The 23,603-nt window shown below is 39.1% G+C and overlaps 1 protein-coding gene across 1 annotated transcript; it reads right to left on the minus strand.

Annotated features, from left to right (window-relative positions):
- Positions 1–481: 481 nt before the first annotated feature.
- ST13 (ST13 Hsp70 interacting protein) lies at positions 482–23,280 on the minus strand. The gene is made up of 12 exons (XM_057388896.1): positions 23,104–23,280; positions 18,413–18,470; positions 17,142–17,211; positions 16,966–17,036; positions 16,388–16,454; positions 15,745–15,829; positions 13,161–13,271; positions 11,775–11,877; positions 8,403–8,519; positions 7,666–7,729; positions 6,422–6,516; positions 482–2,204 (listed from the first exon to the last, which is right to left on the minus strand). The coding sequence occupies exons 1-12, from the start codon at positions 23,211–23,213 to the stop codon at positions 2,076–2,078; spliced, it is 1,080 nt and encodes a 359-aa protein (XP_057244879.1). The 5' UTR covers positions 23,214–23,280; the 3' UTR covers positions 482–2,075.
- Between the last annotated feature and the right edge of the window lie 323 nt (positions 23,281–23,603).

Genomic DNA, 23,603 nt, shown 5'->3' on the forward strand with positions numbered 1-23,603 from the left:
AATGAGRGAGAATGCTTTTATTGAATCAATCAACTCTCAGTAAGGGCAACTGATGTGTAAGCAAGCAGGCAGGACACAGATATGATCATTTCTATTAGCTAGGAGTAACTTCCTACTTTAGACAACTCATGGGTAGACAAACAGCTAAGATGGAGTAACAGGAAATGTAGGGAATAAATCTATATTCAAGATACTGTAATTTGTGCATAACACATATGTAGCAGCCTGAATGCAGAAGTCAAGATTCAGCTTATATTGAGGTGACCTACTTCAAGTATTTCTTCTTGGGAACAGGAGATCAAGACTATGACCAAAAGCCACGCAGACAGCAACACAACTGTAATTTCAGTTCATTTGGTCATGAATACAAGCCCTTAGCCATTAAGTTTCAATATAAAACAAGTTACATATACAGTTTAATGAAAGCACTTCTGCATTTAAGTAAAATAGTTTTTATCAGAAAGTTACAAAACCCATAAAGTTGTTTTTCAAAACCATACTTTATTTTTAAAGGCGAAGAGAAGTATTCAGAACTGTATTTCTTGAGCAAAAAGATTCACATTTCGTTGTGCAGGGTCAATAATAGGAGAAAAAGCATTTGGGGATTTACTTTTTTGCAACTGCTTTTGCGTTCCTACACCAAACCAGATATGTTTAAAAATGGTAACATCAGTTATGGCTTAAGATACAGAATTACAAGAGTAACAGAAACCTTGAGACTCAAGTGATGAACAGGTAACTGGTCATTTTTCCCACAAGGATGTTTTAGCCAAGACAAACAGAAGCAACAACTGTCTGTACTGGCAGACAAATCCACTGAACATCATCAGCATAGACACTGCTTCAAGGATACCCGTGCTGTTAAACTGCATGTTATAGAAGAATGTTCTCTTTCCTATTACTTTTTCACTTTTTCTTYTACATCACAAGTCTCAAAACTATGGAAGCATGAAACCACAACAGACTTTTATTTTCTTTTAAACAAAAGGATACAAGAAAAGACCAAAGACTACAGAATGTGGTGAAGAATGAAGAATGAGTCATCATCTCTACAGAGACAGGAGGAATTTGACCAAGAAATTTTAATCAGTGAGCATGTAAGGACTCAAACCAACTCAGAACCCAGAGCTGCAATTTTGTTGAGTATTTCTCCCCTTTACTGATCTATAACTCTGCGTTGTACGTGTTCTGGATGGCTTGCATTCAGTGGGACAGAGGTAGTGATGGGAATGATTCCTTCTCTAAAGTTTCCAAATAGATGCAACTGGTAAGCAGGGCCCCAAGGAAGGGTGAGTGCAACCAGCTGAGGGCCTGCCAACTGGGAAAGGACATGAGCACAAGCACAGACAATAAGCTGCTCTCCCGTACCCAGACTGATAAATAAAATGTTACGTAAAGGTGCTGGACAAGAACTGAACAAGTAACAAAACATCTGTGGCCTCAGCAATATGTACTTCACACCAAGTTGTGCAAAGSATAGAACTGTACCTTTGCTGCACAGTTGTGGTGATCAAAATGATATARTATTACCAGAAGTTCCAGTGTGTAATAGCTAGCATGATTATACTGATAACAGTGCTATAAAGTCAGTTACCCATTAAAAAAAAGTATTTGCAGACAATTCCTTTATCCAGTTAATTCCTCAGACTTGTCCCACCTTTTTTTTTTTCTGTTCTTCCTAAGGGGATTAAGACAGACTTCACCTGTTAAAGTTCTTTCCCCTTTGCTCAGTGAGAGCAACTTAAAAAAATAGCATGTTTTTATCTTATACTCCTGGAATACTACAATTTGTTATAGAAGCATTCATTTAGAGAAAACTGTCTGTAGTTCTTATAATAAAAGGTTGCAACTCTTGGACAAAGGATGGTTGAAACTAGCTCATGTGAATATAATTTGAGTGCTATAAACCAATAGTTGAATAAAGTCAATACTTGGGGCTAGAGAGAAGTTCTCCTTAGAATGCCCCATTTCTCTTCTTAAGAACATCAGAGGTAAAAAGGTTTTTTTTTATTGCAACACTGGTCAGCCAAATCCAATCTTCCCCATTCAGATATGATTTTTAAGAACCAGGGATTTTACGGTTTACTGCCAAATTTGGCAGACAATTTACTGATGAGATTCATGACCTTGGGATTGCTCTGGTACTTGGACATATTTGCTGGGTTCTGGGCAACATCTTGGAATGCAACCATAACTTCTGGATCCTGCAGGACAAAAAGAAAAAAAAAATAGGGCATTTGTTAAACAACTCAACAAAAGTGGTTATGTGATTCCACATGAATCTAGTCTTGCTCAGCTTGTAACATGACAGGACTACATTAGACTTCTGGCAAGAAGTCTCTAAAGACAACCCAATAATACAATGCATGGTTAAAGCTGTGTCAGTGAACACCAGAGTCATTACCAAACTTGTTACAATAACAGTTCAGTGTATGAGAAAGGGAATATGATGAGAGTTCAGTTTCACCAGAACAGGAGCTATCAAACACAGCCCACCTACTCTATTATTCCTGTTCAGGCATCTTTCAAATGCATTTTGAAGGAGGTAGGAGTTTGATGTGTGTAGTATGCATGATAGGGTAACTCTACTCTGAGCAACAGCTGATTCTCATCCTTTCCTCATCTTCATTCTAGAAGCAGAAGCCTGAAACTGCTGGGTTGTGAGCAGACGTTGTGGCAATGTTTGGCTTTTAAAAATGCATCTATTTCTCATCCATTTCTCACCTCCACTGAGAAACCACACTTGGAAGAGAACCTTGGTATCTCTCACCACACAACGGTGCGGCAGTTGATAAATACATCCACATACTCAATAAAGTCAGTGCCCAAAAAAATAACAACTCCATCTTCACTTTGCAGTATGAGAAGCATCAATACCTTTTCCCCATACTTTTAGTATACCTTTGGTCTCCACTGAATTTGAACTGGTTTTACTCGTTTTACACGAGTATGYAACATTATGAATCTGTGTATCTCAGCCTGGAAAAATGCTTCCATTAWAAGCAATATCTACAAAAATTCCAATTTTAATCCAACAGAAGTGCAGAAGCAGTTTATTATGTTCAATACAAATCACAGATGTTAGCTGCAATTTCATCTGTTGTTCTTTCTAGGAGATTTAAGTAATTTCACTAAAAGGTAACTGCTCCCTAAATTTTGAACCCATTGCTACAGCAATGGTAAGTTCTTTGTAAACCATTAAAACCCAACCAGCGTGCTCAGAAATGTCTGTGCTACAGTAACATCATCCTGTATCTATTCTAGCATCAGAGTCAGTCCAAAGCTGTTTAACAAGTCTGATCCTAAACTGCATTTGGTAGGTGTGGACTCCACTGAAAGCACCCGCACGCCTCAACCATATTTTATACATGTTGGGAACCAAGAGTCCAGGCTTATAGGAGGATTTACAGGTGTGTTGTCTCTCTCACAAAAGACAATCTAAAAGGTATATGGAAAATTGAATACTATAGTTCAGAAAAGAAAGACTAGATACATTCTCTCTACTTTACAGGATTCCCATGCAAAGAAAAAAGGAAGACTTTCACAACCTCAGACTTCTTGAATTGATTTCAAAATAGGGCACTTGATCATAAAGATCATGTCATGTTGCTAAGTCTGTGTTTTCCCATATATGAATYTGGAACAAAAAGCTAAGTAAGCTTAGTCACTAGTTTGTGACAAWGCACACCTCAATGAATGTTAAATATCCAGATTTATGCTGTGTTTCACTTTCCTATAAATTCACAGCAAGTAAATGATTCTGTACTCGTGTGACTCCCTGGAAGCTCTCAACTTAAGTGTTTATAACATCCCAGGTTTCACACTAATGAGCAGTATTATCAAAATAAAGTGTAAGACTGAGGATATCAACATTTCTGTAAAGAAATTTATTTAGTACATAAGGTGGAATGGTAGCCATTCTATTAATGGTACTAGGGAGACATTCAGTTTTCTAATGCTCTAGTCTTTGGTGGCAGAAGGAAAAATATTTCCAAGAAAAAAATTACCACTTTTTTTTCTCCCAATTTAACACATTTTGTTGGAAGTCTGGATCTAACATATGGCAACACATCAAATAAGGAATCCTTAGGTTCATCTTACACATACTCCTTATGAAAAGAACTTCCATTTGACTCCAAAACACAAATGTCATATAGCGAAAGAAAGCAGTTGTACATGCAAGATACAAAGTACTAGACAGCCCTCCAGATAGGCAAAATTGTAAAATAAAACACATTAAAATTTCAATCAATTCTTCTGGAGACTAGAAAGCTTAGGGGTAAATGCGCTAAAATAACATGCATTAGAAGCCGCTGGAAAAAGTCACAACTTGCTACCACTAAGAAGCTATGTGAAAAGAAATGCAACAGAAGTTTTGCTGCTTTGAGCAAAAAACTAAAAAATATCTTGAATAAATAAATCTTCAGGTAATGGAACCAGAAGTCTTCCTCAAGAAAGAAGTTTTTATAATGGATTGCAGAGATAACAAAATCATAGAATTGTTAGGGTTGGAAGGGACCTCTGGACATCATCTAGGCCAACTCCCCTGGCTAGACAGGTTCACCTACAGCAGATAAGATTTTTGCCAATGACAAACAATAATTTTGCTAAACATGGCCACAGGCAGCTATATCTGGTTCTTTGGTTGTTTCTGTGGATGACAAAATGAAATTAACAGCWTAGCCAGTTTAATCTGGCTTGTCTTCAGGCACACACAGTTGTCAGATTTACTGAGATGTTAGAAGACTCATGCATACTTCAGTGTTTGCTCATGGAGAATAGTCTCACAAATTATGAGATCATAGCAAGTCTAAAGAGACCGAGGTGGTGGCCTTTATTCGTAGAATACTCCTATTTTGGCACTAACTCTTCATTATGAGAAGCCTCTACAGACTATCAGTTAAAAAGCAATTTTGGAGTGACTTGCATGATTCAATATGTTCAGACTTTTTTGTTACCCCAGATAATAGACATAATGGCTGCCAACTAACATTATCCATCAACATATTCTATAGCTGCAMTGAGCAGAAATGAAGCAGTAGAAACTACTGTCTTGTAAAATTAGAGCTTACACAGCCAATTCAGGAAAGACCAGAATGCAGAGTTAGACATTTTAGGAAAAGGAGGCAGTGTAGACATAGATCAAATACTAATAAATCATATCTAGATACAAAGTTGGTACAAAGAGAACAGTAAGAGACTCGAGGCTTTGCTAACAGGCTGTACATGTTAAAGCCTGCCTGTACTGTCAGAAAATACTGTCAACACACATTGCTGCAACAGAGTCCTACCCTGTGTTGAGGCATATGTAATCAGCATGCAATGTAGTTTTCTTAAAGGCATGTGACAAGCACTTAATATTCAGCTCCATCTCAACACTGTTTTCAGCAACCTCTAATCATAAACTCCAGGGGCTAAACAGCAGGAAGCAGCCAGGTAAGGAAGACTGCTACAAGTCAGGAGCCTTTTCTGCATGGTTTGCATGCAAGCCAACATTGCTGACTGCAGCAGCCTAAGAAAAGTTTGTTTTCCAACATCAGCAACCATTAAGAGAACAAACCCATAAAGTTTTGCATGGAAAGTGATGACTTCTTTGTGATTCCAGGGCATACTGAAAAAGGTTCCCTTGTGATGCCTTTATTTCAATGAGCTGAGAACAATATGTAATACTACTTTATCACAGCAATCCAGAAAAACAAACAAGACAGTTTTATACCTGATCATATTAGAATGCAAATGTAACTACATAGCTCTGACTTTTTCTTGCCCACCTGCCCTTAAAACTGGTATCATCAGATATGTTCCATTTAATCTGTTAAAACTCTTTTCTTGAGTAGTAGTTATGACATAAAGCAATTAATTAACTGAGCAATTTATCAGGTTCACTAGGGAAGTAAGCCTTCTAACTATGAATTCAGAAAATGCCAGATGAAGAACTATCCTGATAATACTTTGCCTCTGGAAAAACCTCAAACATTTTATCTCCATTKTCATCACAATATTGTTACAATATATTGTGCTAGAAAAATATTAACAATTTTTTGTTTGTGCATAATTATCCCTCAACAAAGTGTGTGCATTCAAAAAATGAGCAAGTGGATTATAGAATGTGGAAAATGATATTTGAYAGACTTTTTCAAAAGAGATGACAACTTATGTAGTATATATCTTGCATACCATAGACGGGGGGCAGAGCATGGGTGTCATCTTTAARTAAGCTTCCATTAGTTTGCAGAATAGCTAACATTGAATCCAGACAGTCTGGTGTCACACACATCAAGAAAGAATTTTACAGCAGAAATAAGCAAGCAACCCCCCCACTGCTATCCAAAAGGTCACATCTCCCTTCCTCCCCTTAGGCTCAGAGGCGCTATTCCTCTCTCATTCAGAACGGGTAGCTTTGATTTTAACAAACACTCACCTGCATGGCTGCAAGAACTTCTGGATCACTGAGAATCTCATTAAGACCTGGCATACCTGCCATTCCTGGCATCCCTCCAGCCCCAGGAAAGCCACCTGAAAAATCCAACACAAGAAAAATGTATGATGAAAAAAGTTGAACTCACCTATACAGTAATTAAGCACCCGAGACTAAGACATACCGCTCTTGCCACATCTCTAAAGCCGCATCTTCTATAAGGCTACAGCTGGTCCACTGAATGGAAAGCAGGGTCTTCGCCTTCACTTTCTCTGAAGGCCTATGTGTTATTTCACCCATGTTTTTAACCCAATCAAATAGCAGGCTTGTAATGAGTTCAGTTCTTTGATTAACTTAAATAAGGTAGGTCTCAAACTCAAGAACATAAGGAGTTTGAATGCCTGGGGTGAACAATTTAGGGCAGAAGCAGCTCAGCATTATTCCCAGGCACATTCCACTTGGCAGGAACTTTAGATTTTGAAAAACTAACACCAAAGGGAAAAAAAAACCACCCCAACAAAACACCAAGAAAAACACCCCTTAAGCAAAATACTTGAGATTCTTTTACAAAATCCTTATTCAGCAGCTTCCCCAGCCGTGCTGACCATGATACATAGGCTGTGTGCATGCTCCATTTGGATCTGCAGCCAGATAGAGACTCTCTCAACTACATCTCAATCTTCAACAGCATTAGTACTTTTGTTTCTCCCCAGCACATTATGTAACATAGAACACCTGATTTTTGTGAAACTGTCAAGAATAACCTTTTTATAAGGTAATCTGCACTACTTCCTTTAGAAAACTATTCTGTTAAACAATAGCTTGCAACCAGCACAGATTTCCCTCCCATTCAATCCAAATTTTCAACTTGAAAACCATTGTTCTTAAGCAAAATGGATTAAAGACACCCTGGGTAATTTTGAAAACATTTTTATACTCATTTTTCAACACATTATCAAGCAAATGCTGCTTCTTTCGTTTTCCCAGATCTAAATCCTTTCATTCTGTTTTCCTTCAATTATTGGTTTCTATCTTCCCTCTACTTGTTACACAGCATAAATCCTCTTTAAGAGAAAGMATCGCATCCCTCTTACCACTAGAGTTCCAAGACCTATTTGTAGACAAGTTCTAAACTTCACTTAAGATTCTTCTGTCTTGAGAACAAATGCTATAAAAACTACAGTTATAATACTCCATATGCAAACAACAGCCACCTCTACTTCAAATATAGCTTAAAAATAAAATACCTGGGAAGCCACCTGGGAAGCCACCAAACTGAGCTCCTCCTGCCTGTCGTCTTGCTTCTTCCTCCTGCAGATGAAAGCATATCATTCCACACAAAACAATGGAACTGCAGCCTGTTTTCTACTGCTCAACTGGGTTTAGGAGAAAGAAAATAGCCGAGACTGTTTCAGGCAGATATGCTATGACAATAAACAAAGAACTCTATTATATTCAAAACCAATGACAAGAAATAGCTCTGTCTACTCTTAATTTTGTATAATTGCACATTAGTTATGCAGAGCATGTTTTTACTGAATACAAACTATACAATTTGTTTTAGCGCCCCAACTGTATTTTTAGAACTCCCACCCACCACATATTAAAATATATCATTAAAGCAGAAAAAAGCATGCAAACTGTGCCAGGAATTGAGGAAGAGAAGCAAAGTATTATTCCGAATTTAAAACCTCCCACTTTGGGATACACAAGTACTTAAGGTGAAAAATATTCTGGAACAGTCATACAATAACTGACTTCTTGAAATACAGGATTAGTAGAAATTCCAGAGACTGGTTTTGTCACAAGCAATAAAACCAAATGAACTCAAATGCCCTCTTCTCCAGATTTCATTATTGGACAAGTAACCAAGACAGAAAAAAACTCTCTAAAATTAAAGTATTTTTTCTCTGTAATTAATTTTAACTGATATAACTATGACACTCTCCAAACTATCAAGAAATTTTAAAGCCTAAATATTCACCCTTTGTGCTTTCTCATGCTCTTCCCGTGCCTTCTTCACTCTTTCCATTCTTTCCTTAATTTCCTTTTCTTCACGCTTCCGCTCATATTTTCGCCGATGTTCTGCAATTTTCTGAGCCTGTCACAACAGAATACCAGGAGTTCCTATATATTTCTAGCATATCACGCAACATATTTCAATACAAAATACATGGAAGCATAACCAACTGGTTCTACCAGTTCTTAAAACTAAGATCTGATTTCGCATTCYAAAGACCTCTTTGTTTCAGGAGCCATTTGCTATTTCTTTTCCACGGCAATCAGTCCTTCTTGTCTACTCAGCCCTGACCGGATTCACCACAACATGCACTCTGCCATATTTTTTGCAGTAATTTTGGGACTTGCATCATCATTAGAACCTGAACATGTTATTATTCCATGTCCCTTCACGCTTTTAGGCTGAAATACTGATTTCTCTAGGGCTAAAACCAACAATTGCCCTGGAAAAGGGCACAACAGGAAGTGTAACTCCCACTGCACACACACACACACACACACACACACATTTGTTAGACAGTGTTACCGGTGTTCCAAATGCCTCTACAGCACATATAGACAAACACAAGCAGACTAAAGAATTCCTCAACTAAAACAAGAAAGGGCTGGTGGCGGGGAAGATTGCTTCCTCTTACTTTTTCCTCAAGTTTATTAAATCTACASCCCTAGCAAAAGAGGAATTAACAATGAACCTCCCAAAACCCCTCACTCATGGCTCATTGTAACAACGGAACTAACTGCTGCATATACTTTGCTCAAAACTGAAAGTATCCTTATAAAACATTGCAAAAATGGTTCATGRTTTCACAAATCGTGTGTGATGGTTGTTCTGTAACATTCCCATAACTAAAAAGCACATAGCAAAATCAGGATGCAAGAACAAAGATACTATTAGGACAACAGATAGTCTCATATTCTTTTACAATACTCTTTAAAGGAAAAAATTACTTCATAAGTAGCAGAGCTTTGATAGAACTTATTGTAGGTAGAAGATACTCATTCCATACTACATCACTCCTGAACTGCATGTGCCAGAGAAAACACACTGGAGGCAGAGAATGATARAGAGTGAATGCAGTATGTGCTATCAGATCCTGATGTCACTGCCATTTAATGACTCATTAAGACAGAGTTAAGTGTTTTGTTTCCTTTTTAACGAAGCACAAAGTTTCAAAAGTTTGAATTTTTGTTACTTCTAAGCCTTTCTCAAAATGATCTAAATGTTTTTAGAATCGGACTAAAGACTTTTAGCTGGAAGTGTTACAAAGTAAAAAAAATCTAGGAAAACTTGAAGGGAATAAATTAGGTGAATGCATAATTTTCACTTACTAAAGATTTTGAAAATCAATCATGAAAAGATCAGATGTTTTYCCTTGAGCTACATACACAAATTCCCTTGCAGCTGGCAACTGTATCACAGATACTCTGATATTTCTGTGCTCAAGCAGATTAACCAGGAAATAAAAGATTCCCCCACAGCCAAGCATTAAGTATACTTCTTGTGAAAGCCAATAGAGACCTAGGACCTAATTACAGTAAACATAGATCAATAGTCTCCAAAACAGAAGACCAGTAAGTTATACATGGTTTCCATTGTCATTTTGCTGGAGACAGCAAAGACGTGATAGAAAAGCTGAAGTTATTAGACACAGGAATGTTTATGCACGTAGAGGGTTTAAGCTTGACTGGCTGCCAGATGCTCACTAAGCCGCTCCCTCACTCCCCCCTCCTCACCAGGACACACAGAAGAGAAAGTAAGATGGAGAAGTTCTGGGCTTGAGATAGACAAGGAGATCACTCACYTACTACCATCATGGGCAGAACAGACTCAATACGGGGAAGATTCATTTAATTTATTGTTCATTAAAAATAGAGCAGGATGATAAGAAGCAAAGACAGAACTAAAACCATCTTCTTCCCAAAGCTCAGCTTTACTGCTTCATTTCCCACTCTTCTCCCTCCTCCCCYCATCCTGAATAGCACAGTGGGATGGGGGCTGTCATTGGCTCCTAACACTGTACCTCTGCCACTCCTTCCTTTTCACCCCTTTTTCCTGCCCCTGCATGTCTGCCTCACAAGATACAGCTCTTCACAAACTGCTCCAGTGTGGCTGACCACATAAGGTATGATGCTTAAACAAYAAACTGTTCCAGCGTGGGTCACTCATGAGCTGCAGCTCCTGCCACAAGGCCAGCTTCTGCATAGGCTTCTCTCCACAGGCTGCAGCTTCTGCCAGAAGGCTGGTCCAGTGGACATTCCATGAGCTGCAGCTTTCTTCAGAACACAACCACTTCGTCTGGCATGGGATCCTCCATAGGCTGCAGGGTGGATATGTGCTCCACTGTGGACCTCCATGGGCTCAAGGACAACCTGCTTAACCATAACCTTCTCCATTGGCTGCAGGGGACTCTCTGCTCCCATGCCAGTACACCTCCTCTTGCTTCGTTCTCCACTGATCTTAGTGTCTCTTCAGGGCTGCTTCTCTCATATTTTTCTTCTTTACTCCCCTCCCTCTCACAGGTGTTATGCTGCATTTTTCAATCCTTTCTTAAGTATGTTATCACAGAAGCACCACCAGCATCACTGACTTGCTCAAATTTGGCACCAGCTGGAACTGGCTCCCACTGACACAGGGGCAAGCCTCACATCTCTTCTTACAAGAGGCCAGCCTTGAAGTGTCCACCTTCCCCCAAACTTCCTATGTAAACCCAATGCAATGCAACAGCTGCCATTTGTGGTGTGTCAACTACTTCAAAGGAACAGGCAAAAACAGCTGAAAAAGAAATCCTGCTATCAATAGTGTTACATTTGTTACACAGAAGTTCTTTCTCAGAATAATGCTGGGGTCAGCCACGGGAGAACAGCTGAAAACCAGTTGTATAGAGGTGAGGCTGCCCCCGTGRGGCTGACTAATGAAAGTACAAACCACAGCAAAATGCCTCCTTTGGAAAACATGCTTAAAGACAAAGCTTAGATCAACTCACAAATATCTTGAGGAAAAAAAACAAACCATCATCAGCTATCTCTTTGTTCTGAAGGTTTTTAGTCTAGATTCTAAAATACTTGGAAAACTTCAACGGCTTCAGATTCTTCTGCTAAAATTTTAAAAAGGAACGGATTTCCTATTTTGGTTATATGCCGAGGCCACAGATTCAATTCCTCTACACACAGACATAAACAGCTGTTACTGAAGACAGAAGTATTTATAAACTCAATCTGAAGTGTCGGATGACACAGGAACACATTTCTACAAGACAATGCCTATTGGAAGAATATTAAGGCAGCTATGTCACTCTGACAAATACAGGAAATATCTCCARCATCCCTCCCCACTTACTCTTGGTTGCACCTCCTTCAGCATGGCACTTGCATCTTCGTCATAATCCAGTTTACAAGCTAATGCAAGATCATGAGCAGCCTCTTCCCAGTGGCCCAGAAGTCTGGAATTCAGAAGACACCAACAGTCAGAAGGAAAAACAGAGCACTTCAAGCTCTTCAAAATATTTAACCATGCAGCAGTCAGAATTTTTATCTAGAGCTATATGGACTTACAAAAGTTTAATAACCATTATGTTGCCTCTAAGCTGCACACTACAATACCATTAGAGGATGCTTGCTTGTTTGCTTCATATCCTTACAGTGACTTTTGACTGAATTAACAATGAATAAAAAACTCTCCATGGGATCATGTCATTGCTATAGAGAACGATCTAAGAAGTAGAATGTACTTGTCCTAAACACATGAAGCACACCAAGAAAAAGTATTCTGCACCCCTAGGTGCATGTTCAGTCTACACATTCTACAAGCTTAAATGCGCCTCTTACTCAACACTCTTAACTTTTTGTCTGCATGCACCATGTCTTAATTGAAGAGGTCATGTAAGCCTCTATGCACACTTCTTCACAATTACTGTATACAAACTCTTGATAATCAAAAATTTAACCAAATGGTAGTGTTACTAAATGGTAGTGTTACTAAATGGTCAAAATACTTTTGCTCACATACAGAGGTATTAATTCAAGCTACGCTCCAGTTTTCTCACTCTTAGGCTTCACACTGTAAAATTAAAACTGCAGAGACTAAAACACTACTCTCTGAACACTGTCTGAACTGCCTTTTTTAAGAAGTTGTATTAGCATTTACTTCTTCCACTTTTATACAGGCCGTAGGAGTTTACAATAGTTGGGGGGACGCCGAATGCCATTTTAAATAATTACACTGTTTACTTAATACCACTAATCAACTGCAACAAATGGTTCCCTTAATAATTAGGCATTTAAATTTACTAAAGAGCTCTAGGATCTTAGGAATAAGGACAGCAGAGAAATGGTCAAGAATTATAGGTTAGTAAAAAAAMCAAACAAACTAAGTGAAAACAAAAGACCTCCAAACAAATAAAACACCCAGTCCTAGATCTCATAATTTTTACCACATGATTAGAAAATGTTATACAGAAAAGCAGTAAGCCATTAGAAGATGAGACACAGAGAGAGGGAGCATGAGGGGGTACAGTACCAGGACTAGTCATAAATTGCCATCAATAAATCACTATCATCCTTTCTTTTGTCCAATCCACATACTCAGCACAATGGTTTCTGGGCTCATGGCTACTGCTCTCRGGTACAAGACAAACAGTTCAGAGATACAGAGAAGGAGAGGATGTATGAAAAAAACTGTTAACCCCAAGTAGAGATAATATCAAGTACAGGTGCAGTTAATTACCTATGTGCTTTCCCCCTCCATTTATAGGTCTGTGCCGAGTCAGGATTAATCTTGATGGCTCTGTCACAATCTCTAATGGCAGCATTTGGCTTCTGTAGTTTCACAAAAACACTGTGGGAACAAGAACATTTATCACACATATTGAAATACCAAGTTACTAACTTAAGCTGGAAATAATTTTGGATGACTAACAGGCAAGCTAGTGAGAAAAGCTGAGTTCAAAAAGATTTCATAGTGATAACACTAAAATTTAGTCTCACCCTCCCAGGTTGTAGGTGAATCATAAGAAAGAATTGAAACATTCATTGTTCAGTCTCAAGTCCTGGCAGCAAGAATAACTTCAGTGCAGAAAGACACATAAACACAAAGGACAGTTTCAGCCCCATGGTGGAGTCTATAGCCAATGACAACTAGCAATTTGAACAAAACAGTTACATTCTGCATGCCATATTGCACAGTCTTTAACACAGTAACACAAAGAAAGCATGAAGAGTTATACTGGCTACAAGGATCAACAGCTAGAGCCATGAGGAAAAGGAGATGGAAGATGAGTCTTCAATATCAAAAGCACCAAAATAAACACAAACCCAGCAAGAAGCCGCAATTCCTTGTTCGTTAAGTGTAAAAACTGCAAATTTTACAACACACAAGCATATAACACTAACTAGTAGAGTGATACTTTAGGAGGCTCAAGCATTTAAAATTAAAAAACTCTGAGGGGAACACTAAGAAACATTCCTGAATTGACAGAAGTACTCAATACTCAACATATTCTATGTCAGAACTTCTACATCTTCATCTAATTCCACACCTCCCTTTAATATCTACTTGCAAACAGTTTATCAACAATTATAATGCCCATAAGTAACTTCATTATTAAGGCTTTTTATAAATCAAGCACAAAGTCACACATTTTCTTCCAGGAACAAACAGGTGCACATGGTGCCAGGGAAGTGTCCCAGAGCTTCACCTCGCTAATGAGAACTATTCCAATGCTGCTGGCTCCACAAAGCTCCTAGTCTCTGGGACACAAATGTCCCAGAACCAAAGCCCAAGGGGTAGATTACTCATAGCACTAGAGCAGCATGACAAGTTTTACAATATTCCAATATATTGTTCATTTTTTTCTAAAACAGACCAAACTGAGGGAACTTCTAAATTTCTCGTAACATTCTTATCTTTCATTGCTACACCCAGTCTTGACAAGATAAGGCACTATAAGGGATTTTAAAAATAATGTCATGATGGCATCAGCCACAGTGTATCAAAGTACAGAAGTGGTGTTACATACAAAAACACTGATAATGGAAAAGAAAAAAATAGCAAGACAAGTACCAGTTAAAGTATATTACAATGGAACAGTTAAAGGACACTAATTATTCTCATKAAATACTTTTGAATTGAATAATACTTTGCTACGGAAAATATCCACTAAATGATCAAACAATCCATGGTTACGCATCTTTTACGTAAAAACAGGAAAAAAAATCTTCTGCAACCCATACTTATCCAGCCATCTTTAAGAATCAGGAAGATAAAGATGCTTGTGCATGATGAAGTTAGAAAGTTCCCAATGCATCATCTACAGTCTGGCAGATGTAATTAGCAGTCAGGTGGGTAGTGAACAGGTTGAGATATAGATGTGTCCAGTTCAAACATAAGACTGTTGAACAGAATCTGGTCTAGCAACAAATTCACTCAGCAGGTAAAACAGGGAGAGAATGCACAGGATTCTTAATTAATATTGCATGGAAACAGGGTATCATTTCAACCATCATCTGAATCCCACAATAAACTTCAGCTTTCACAAGTGTTTGTAACCCAGAGTTACTTTATCTCAACACACCAAAAGCAGTATTGTTGAGGAATACTTTCAGTGTGGGTAACTGCATGTGCAGCTGCAGGGTCAGCTGAAGATTGAACTTGCTGTGGTGAGGGTCCCAGGCAAGAACTGGTGTCAACCTTTCCACATGGACCTGTGTGGCCCAACCATGTGACTGGACACTCCGAGAGACAGCAGGAGCTCATGATGTCAGATCTTCAAAAGCACAGACTGTGAGAGTATAAAAGCCCAGGGTTTCCTTTGTTTGGGATCCCTCCTCAGAGGCACCAACTTGATGTGTTATTTWGTTATTGCACCATGATTAAATTATTTTAAAGACTCAGATGTCTGACACTGTGCTATGGGAAACCCAGGGTCAACACAGCAAGGAAACCTGCTCTGACTGCATGAGTGTGGGGTGTGCAGCTGCAAAGAGGCTTCGGTCCCAGCTCAGACAGTGCGAGCCTGATTGCCAGGGTGCCCCCTGCAAGGTCAGACGGGAAAGTATCCTTAACAACATTATCACAAAGCATTTTGGAACACCATTCTGTTATTTACTCTGTCATCAAGGCTCTTTAGATGCCTGCTTCAGCAAATCTGGTGAGTCACATATAAGAGAAACTACATGAAAGGAACACTTCTTTTTTCCTCCTGTGGTTTAAGTTTACATACATTCTCAAGTTATAGAGGATATATATATTTAGACTCCTTAAGGAAAATAACAGAACAGAGAAAAACACAAATCACTAGTTTATGACTCACCTTGCCCTCTTGGCATACAAAATGGCCAAACAAGGATTCAGCTTGATAGCATCTGTGAACAAGTCAACAGCCTTCTGAAGGTCCCCTAAACATAAGTACCAGTGAAGTTTCAATCATTATGTAATGAAATTACATCCAAATTCCCAAACCTGCCTTACATGATGTTATATGCCTAGACATCTCAGACAGAATATTATGAACAATCAAAAATCAATTTCTTCCTCTCACWATGTTACTGAAGTACAAACTCCAAAATTAATGCTTGAGGAGAAGAGAGACTCTTCCCAGTGAGATTTGTATATTTAACTTTGAAGGCAATGAAATAGAATGTCACATCTTTATAATACACCGTTTCACTGCATTGAGACAAACAGCTAAAGATACTAATCATAACATGAAGGAGTTACTATAATGTACAATTTGCAATTAAGACATCGCACTACTTCACTGCCCCCTCCCATCCTTCCCTAACCTATTGCTACACTGGAAAAACAGTATTTGAAGAAGTTTTCATGTTCTAGATAGTTTTGGGTATCCAGCAAGAAAGTCTTTTCCTTGAAAGCACTGAAAATGGCCAATATGCTTTTTTAAAATAGGAGAACCAAACCTAACGTCCTTAAGTACTAAAAAAACAATTTATCACCTTCACTTAGAGCATTTATTGCTTCCATCTTCTTTTCATTAGCTTGATCTGCCATCTCTTCAGTTACCTAACAAAATAAAACGAAAAACACACACAAATGCAAAAAGTTGTAGAGTCTGGGCCAGAATTACCATGGTAAGACTGCTCCAAAGGAGAAAGTTTCAGTTTTTCAATTCCAGAACCTTAATTTTAATTTACATTGAAAGCGTAGTTCAAAAAAACCACAAAAYCTTTACTTTCAACTTGAAGACAATAGTCAACATTATTTTCAGTTTTAACCACTTTAAGTCTAATCTGAATAATGGTAGAATTCTACGTATCTAGTTTGCATGGGTGTTTTGACAAATTTCTTTGGTATTTTCCAATCTGATCTTCCACCACAAACTTTTCGATTGACTCTAACCTTGGAAATGACTGTAATTTTAAGCCAGTAAGTTTTCTTTTACAAGAAAAAGAGATAAAACGGCAGCTGGTTACACAGATAATAAAATACTCATTCTACCTCAGATGCTATCCTTGATTACACTCAAACCCTCTCTCTCTCTTTCCTACTGCCACATTGAAAATATTGTGCTTACCTCCAAATTTTCATCTCCCATTTCTTGAGGATCATCATTGTCTGGTTCAATCACTCCCTCATTATCAATTTCTAGGGGAAAAACAAAATGCAGGACTAAGTTCCATCTACAGAAACAGGATTTTCAGAATAATTTTCACATTGCCAAAATGCAATAAAGTTGTCTATTTTCCGCACCTAAGTCGCTCTCTTCACTTTCTGGTTCAGGCGATTTACCCGGCTCCTCCGGTTGTTCCTCCGCTTTGCCCTGAGAAAGACATATATTTGTAAGCACTCGTTATTTCTGACTGATGCTCTATTTCCATTCTCATAAATAACAATGTATTAGAAAAATCAGATCACTATACAGCTGAACCGTTTCATTTTTAAGATATTAACTTCCTTTTCCTTCCTCTCAGATTCAGTCCATCATGTATGCAAATATTTCAGAACCCAAATCTGGACTGATGAACTTCTATTACTGGTAAAGCTGGTCCTTCAAATTTTGTAATTCAATAACCAAAACCAAATAATCCAAATAACACCCAGTTCAGATCCAATTTTGCAGTGGTTACTAAATAACTCTTCCAATCTTCCTCCCTTCCCTCACACATTCTCTAGATCAAAAATTCTCTCAATCAAGTATTATTAAGCTAAGGTCTTTTAGCAGGGAACAATACATGGATGACAATGACTTAAATATTGTTTTCATTTGCCAAGGTCTGAGATTGTTGCCACTTGTACATACTTGGGATTATTTTTTCAGAAGTTTCCAATATTTTATCAATTTCTAACTAAATTTCATCTGAATCCCATAATTTAGCACATCCTGTCTATTATCACAGATATAAGATGCTTGTCTTTGTACTTAGTGTCACAAACYGTATTCAGTATATACACCTAATCCCTCCATATAGCTCTAACTAGCCACTAATTGCAGCATCCACTGTTTTGTTAAATAAATTAAAAACCACCTTTTCCCAAAAGAATTTCAAACTTGAAAAAATCCTGATAAAAACATCTACAAGGCAAATTTACTTTCTCCTTTAAAATAAATGAAAACCCAACATTTTCCCTAACACTGCCTTAAAAATTTCATAGTTCAACTGATCTTTTCATTTTTATCATGCTTATTAATTTCTTCTCATGAAAAGATTGTCATTTAATCCACTAATGACYAGAGAAGTGTTTTAGAAACAGAGGRGAAAACAGAAAAAAAGAAATCAAGGCTTTGTTTGGCAATTGCATTGCAGAGAACATCAGGCATTCAGGATTAGGGAAATGGAGCATGATAACACTTAAAATGAATGAGGAAGCCATTTGTAACAAGTCATCTACAAGACACAATGGGCCGGCTTCAGACTGAACTCCCATTCTTTTTGAGTGAAAACTGACAGCAATTTTCCCCCTTCTGCTGCTCAGTAATTTTGTCAGCATTAATTTTTGATGATAAATTCTTCTTATCTCACCTTATTTGTCTCCTCTGTGGAAGCACTGGCTGGAGCAGGTGGTATTGTGCCTCCCATACTTTTCCGCAAAACAGAGAAAAAACAAAACAGTAAGAATATCAAAATATGACATATAATTGATTCAAATCCTCGTAATCTCTTTTTATTGTAACACAGAACATGATGATCCATTTCACTGTCAAAGCACCAAATGAAGTACACATCCCCACACTTTTCTCAGTGTAGTGCAATGCACACTGTTGTACAGCTCCATTAAGGCTTGTACTCACTCACATCAACCTTCACCCACCCTTTCTCAAATGGAAAAGCTGCCTCTTGGCTCAAATGGATTTTCTCCTTTAAMTGTAATATCTGTTTGGCTAAAAACTAGATATTATGATTAAAAGTATTACTAAAATTATAATTATTTTGAACAGAGACCAAACAAAGAGAACAACATAATATGCCTATGCTATTAAAAACAACTTGCTGCCTAGAAAAAAAAATRTAATTTCTTTCACATATTGTAATATTCCTACCTCTCCTTCATTATAATTAAGGAGCAGACTTTGTAGACAGCATTCTGYCAATATAGAATAAACTTCTACATGATATTGACTTTGGTTAGCAGCCAGGAATACGCAGAGGCTGAATTCTCCACTTGTTTGATAGAATGTATTATCATATCGATAAGAGCATGCCACAAGGAATAGCATTCCCAGCCATCCCCTGCCCTGCATTTCCACCTACTGAGGGTTTTCAATAACCACATTTCTATGAACTYAACAACCAACTTTCTGGGCCTCACACAACTGGTTAAATGGGATGCAGGGAAGAGGAGAAGGAGGTGAACAAATGGGGGGGGGGGAAGGGGGCAGGAGGAACTGGAAGGCTGTAGGACTATCTGCTTTCAGGTATGAGTGCAACATAAAACTGTATCCCAAGGATGTGAAATTACAGCTTATGGCAAGCTACTGCAGTTCATTCTCCCTCCTTCCTCCCTTCTGTCAGCACAGCAGCACCATCTCAGAGTCAGCCCTTAAACTGGCTGAAAACAAGCCTGAATGCGGTGGGATAGGACAGAACAGGACACGGATGAATTGGGGGCGCAAGGGTAGAAGAGTGAAAAAGACAGGATTGACAGGTCCTGGCATAAGGCCCTGCATCAAAAGACAAGCAACAGCACTAAGCTACTTCTCATTTACAACAAAAAGCTGTCCAAAAAACCCAAAACCAACCAACCAACCRACCAACAAAAAAATCCAGAAACAAACAAGTGACAAATCCCAGCAGGTTCTGAAGCTATTGCAACAATCTACATGTGTCCCTGRAATGCTGATATTACTTAATCAAAGTTATACTGCAAGGACTAAACAACTGCAGTCTAAGAAATCATTATCCAGCTTGGCAGAAAACATGGATAATGTACTAACTGTTCCTCCTAAAGTTTTGCCCTGGTAGGCTGACAAAAAAGTACATAACTTTCCAATAGTCTGTAAAAATCAAGGAGAGGAGTACAGAGACCATCTAGTGAAGCCTTGGAACTTTTCTTCTGCATAAAAAAAACTACAAGTAATGAAACATTTTAGCAGTGCTAATAGCTAATATTCATGGTATCAGCTGGTTTTTAAGTCTGACACCTTAAATCATCTCAAGACTGAAACAACTTAGTAAATCTCCTCTGTCCTCTTCTTACACCCCCCAAAACTATCCAAGTTTAGATCAGTTTGAGAAATGTTTACTAATATACATGCATGTTTTATAATACGCTATTTCATGAACTGCCAAGGCTAAACAGTTTCACTCAGTCATTGAAAATATTTTTGCTATCCCGTTAATCTCTATTTAAACTACTATTGTTATAATCCCATAACAGCTCCAAGCCAAGTTACTCTAAAATCTCTTAACCCAGTCAGTATTTGATTACAATGAATAAATTCCCAACAGGGATACRCGCAAAGTTTGCAAAGTATTTAATCTCAGCTGTATATGAAAACATGAGACGCTCACATAGGAAATGCAGGTACTGAGCTGTAGAAAAATCATAGACATAGACAAGAGAAACAGTTTAAGCTGTGCAATGCCTGTAACAACTGGGAATTGTCAGGATTCATGTGCAACAGTGACTGCGCATTTCTACTTATCACAGCCATGATAAGTATCACATTTATGACTTGTTGGAAGAACTGCAAATAAGATTTTGGCATCTATTTTTATTATTGACAGCAAAATTATTTTTAGAGAGAAACTGGATTACTGTGAACTCAAAATGGTAAACATCTATTTGAACAAAACAACRGCAAAAAGCCTTATTCATCAATTAAGGATTCTGTGTTTTATTTTTAAGGACTGATATTATTTCTCTGTTCAACTGCAGGGTTTTGAAACGTGTTTCCTCTAATGACTCATTTCATAATTCAAAAAAAAWTTGTGTTTTTATGCAATTATTAGAAAATGGGTATGATTGAAAGGAATGTCAAAATACTTTCCAAACACACTCACGCACTACTGTATGCTTTCACTACAAAAAGAATCTATATAAAAATTATACACAACAGCTAGGCAGAATAAAGGTTAGAAAACAACAAGTGCATGAAAACAGGTGAGACTTAAGGTTACTGATGCAATATTAACAGCTAGTCAGAAATAAAGCATTCCATTCTGACTTTATGAGTAGTTATCGTAATTTAAATTAGAATCACCAGGATTAAGGAAAAAAAAAAGCAATTAACAGAATTTTAGTTGAAAAATTTAATGATGGATTCTAGTATCATTCAGTCATTATTCTAATCACTCATAACCCTACCTAGGTAAATAAACCTGTCTTTCAGATTAAGACAAGTAAGCCAGACAGAGACATAAAAGTTAGAGTTTATTTCCACCTGAAGGTGGGCCATACTGTTTAAAGCAGTTTCCAAAGAATGATCAGGCACTATAAATGCACTTACTGCAAACAGCACTATCATGTAAAAGCRGAAGTAAACCCACCAGATTTCCAGATAGTTTTCCATGGAAAGTAATTTGGGTACAACTACCACCATCCAAGTGTATTACTCAGGCAAATATGTAACTCAACTATATGAAGAARACCAGAGAACTTGAGAAAGCTATAGGAAGTTTAGCTCTAAAGTATTTTTTTAACTTCTGAGATAAGGACATTCAGTGAAATTTTACACGTAAAAACATTCCATGGCTCTAAATGAAATTCCTGTATTTGTAAGACAAGCACCAAATACAAATTATAAAAATTAATCTAGAAATTAAACTCCACGTCATTAACATGGAGAAAGTCAGATGGTCATCTTTCCACTCCCTAACACTTTTTTCAGCCAAAAGAAGTATTCTTCCTCTCCTTCTTAACGTAGCCTGTCTACACCATCATATTTACGCAACGAAAGTACTGGAAGAAACGTAGGGTAAAGCACTGAAATATTTTATGCAGTGTCAAAAGGTCTAGAGACTTGCAGTAGGGTAAAACAGACATCGAACCCCTCCCAAGCAGAGGGATATCTACTGCCAGTACTGCAAAGCCAAGTTCAGCTAAATACATGTGGTTTTACCACCACAGTAATATTCAAATGCACAAAAAATTAAACATAAATATAAAAAACCCCAAAACAAGCACTTCATTGTAGTCATTTTCATTACAGAACATGTCGTGAAATATCAGCGTTTACTTCGATACATATATACGTGCATATATACGTACATATCTACGCACACAAAACCCTGCTGGCTTYTCAAGTAGTTACAAATACTATATAGCAGAAAGTACAGTCTAAAACACATTCAGATTAACGCAAATTTTCTAAAACAAATCCCAGTTTGTCACTAGATAAAAATCTTTTCAATTCCCTTTGCATAAAACTTGCACCTGAGAGTAAGTCCCTGACTTCTCAAGAGTTCTTTAGCCTAACATCCATAAAMGCCAAGCAGAGGTACCGCTGCTGAACACAGCGGTTCTGTGGGGCCTTTGCCAGCAGCAAAGAATCTCAACCCTTCCAGCCTCGCTCTTCTGGGCGCTCAGGGTGGAACCCAAAGAAGATTTTTAATTGAGAAGCATCTGCTAAGACAGGCCCCGCGCACCCCAGGTGTGGCAAAAACAGCAGGCACCCGAATGGCTCACAGGGAGTGGAGAATTCGACTACTTCTGAGACAATAAACTTCAAAGAGCAAAACACGTTTTGGTAAGGAACTGTAGCTGTCAGGTATTTTGTGGTTTTGGGCACCAGGCTGTAAATCAATGTCACACATCTTCCCAAAAACTCGACTCCTTTTTAAGACAGACTAGCCAACTCTGCTGCGTAATGCGAGAATTGGCTCAGTAAGTATTACTCTGGGGCTTCCCAGGCTGGAAAACTGAGCCACTGAGATGGCCGGGGGGCAGACTTTTTGCAACGGGAATAGCCAGCGTTAACAAAACAAATCAAAGAATTAACAGGTCCTTTTAAGGCGCCAGGAGTAATCCCGGCGGGAAGACGAGGAGAGGGCGAAAAGAGAGGGGGAAGAAAAAGCGGGAAGGCCGCAGCGCGGGACCGGAGCGGACCCTCGGGGGCGACACTGCGCGCCCCCGGCCACGCGGCGCACCCGCGCGCTGGCACGCGCTGAGGCGACACGCCCCCCTCCCCTCATCGCGCCCCGCGCCACAACACCCAAACCCTCCCCTCCCCCCCGCCCCCCACGGCCGCCTTCTTCCGTGGCTCGGGACCAACCTCTCCACCCATTCGCGGAGGAAGGCGAGTTCCGGGGTGTGCAGCAGGCCCGGGTTCTGCTTGCACAGCCGGACGAAGGCCCGCAGCTCACTCAGCTTGCGCGAGTCCATGGCGGCCCAGCGGCGGCCCAGGCGCGCTCAGTCCCCCACCCACCCGCCGCGGAACCTTCCAGCTCGCCCCGCCCGCGACCCCGCCTGCAAAAAGTCATTRCACCGCCCACCACAATTGGCTCCGCCCATGCCGGGCATTGCCCCGCCCGCCTCCGCCATGGGCGCACCCACAAACGCTGCGCGGTGCCGTGGAACTTTCCAGCCTGCTCCGCCCATCCCATTCCGAAGCYCTGACCCCGCCCACGCCGGTCATAGCCCCGGTCCTCCGCGGCGCGGCGGCGTGAACGTTCTAGAAGAGGCAACGGTGGCCTGAGTGTCGCGTTCCATCCCGTGTGGAGCCGCTCCCCTCTTGCTGTGGCCCGGGTTCCCGTGGCGGGCGAGGCAGGCGGT

Source organism: Malurus melanocephalus, unplaced genomic scaffold (genome assembly GCF_030028575.1).
Source record: "Malurus melanocephalus ecotype Western Australia unplaced genomic scaffold, MMel_1.1 scaffold_17, whole genome shotgun sequence".
Classification (NCBI taxonomy): Eukaryota; Metazoa; Chordata; class Aves; order Passeriformes; family Maluridae; genus Malurus; species Malurus melanocephalus.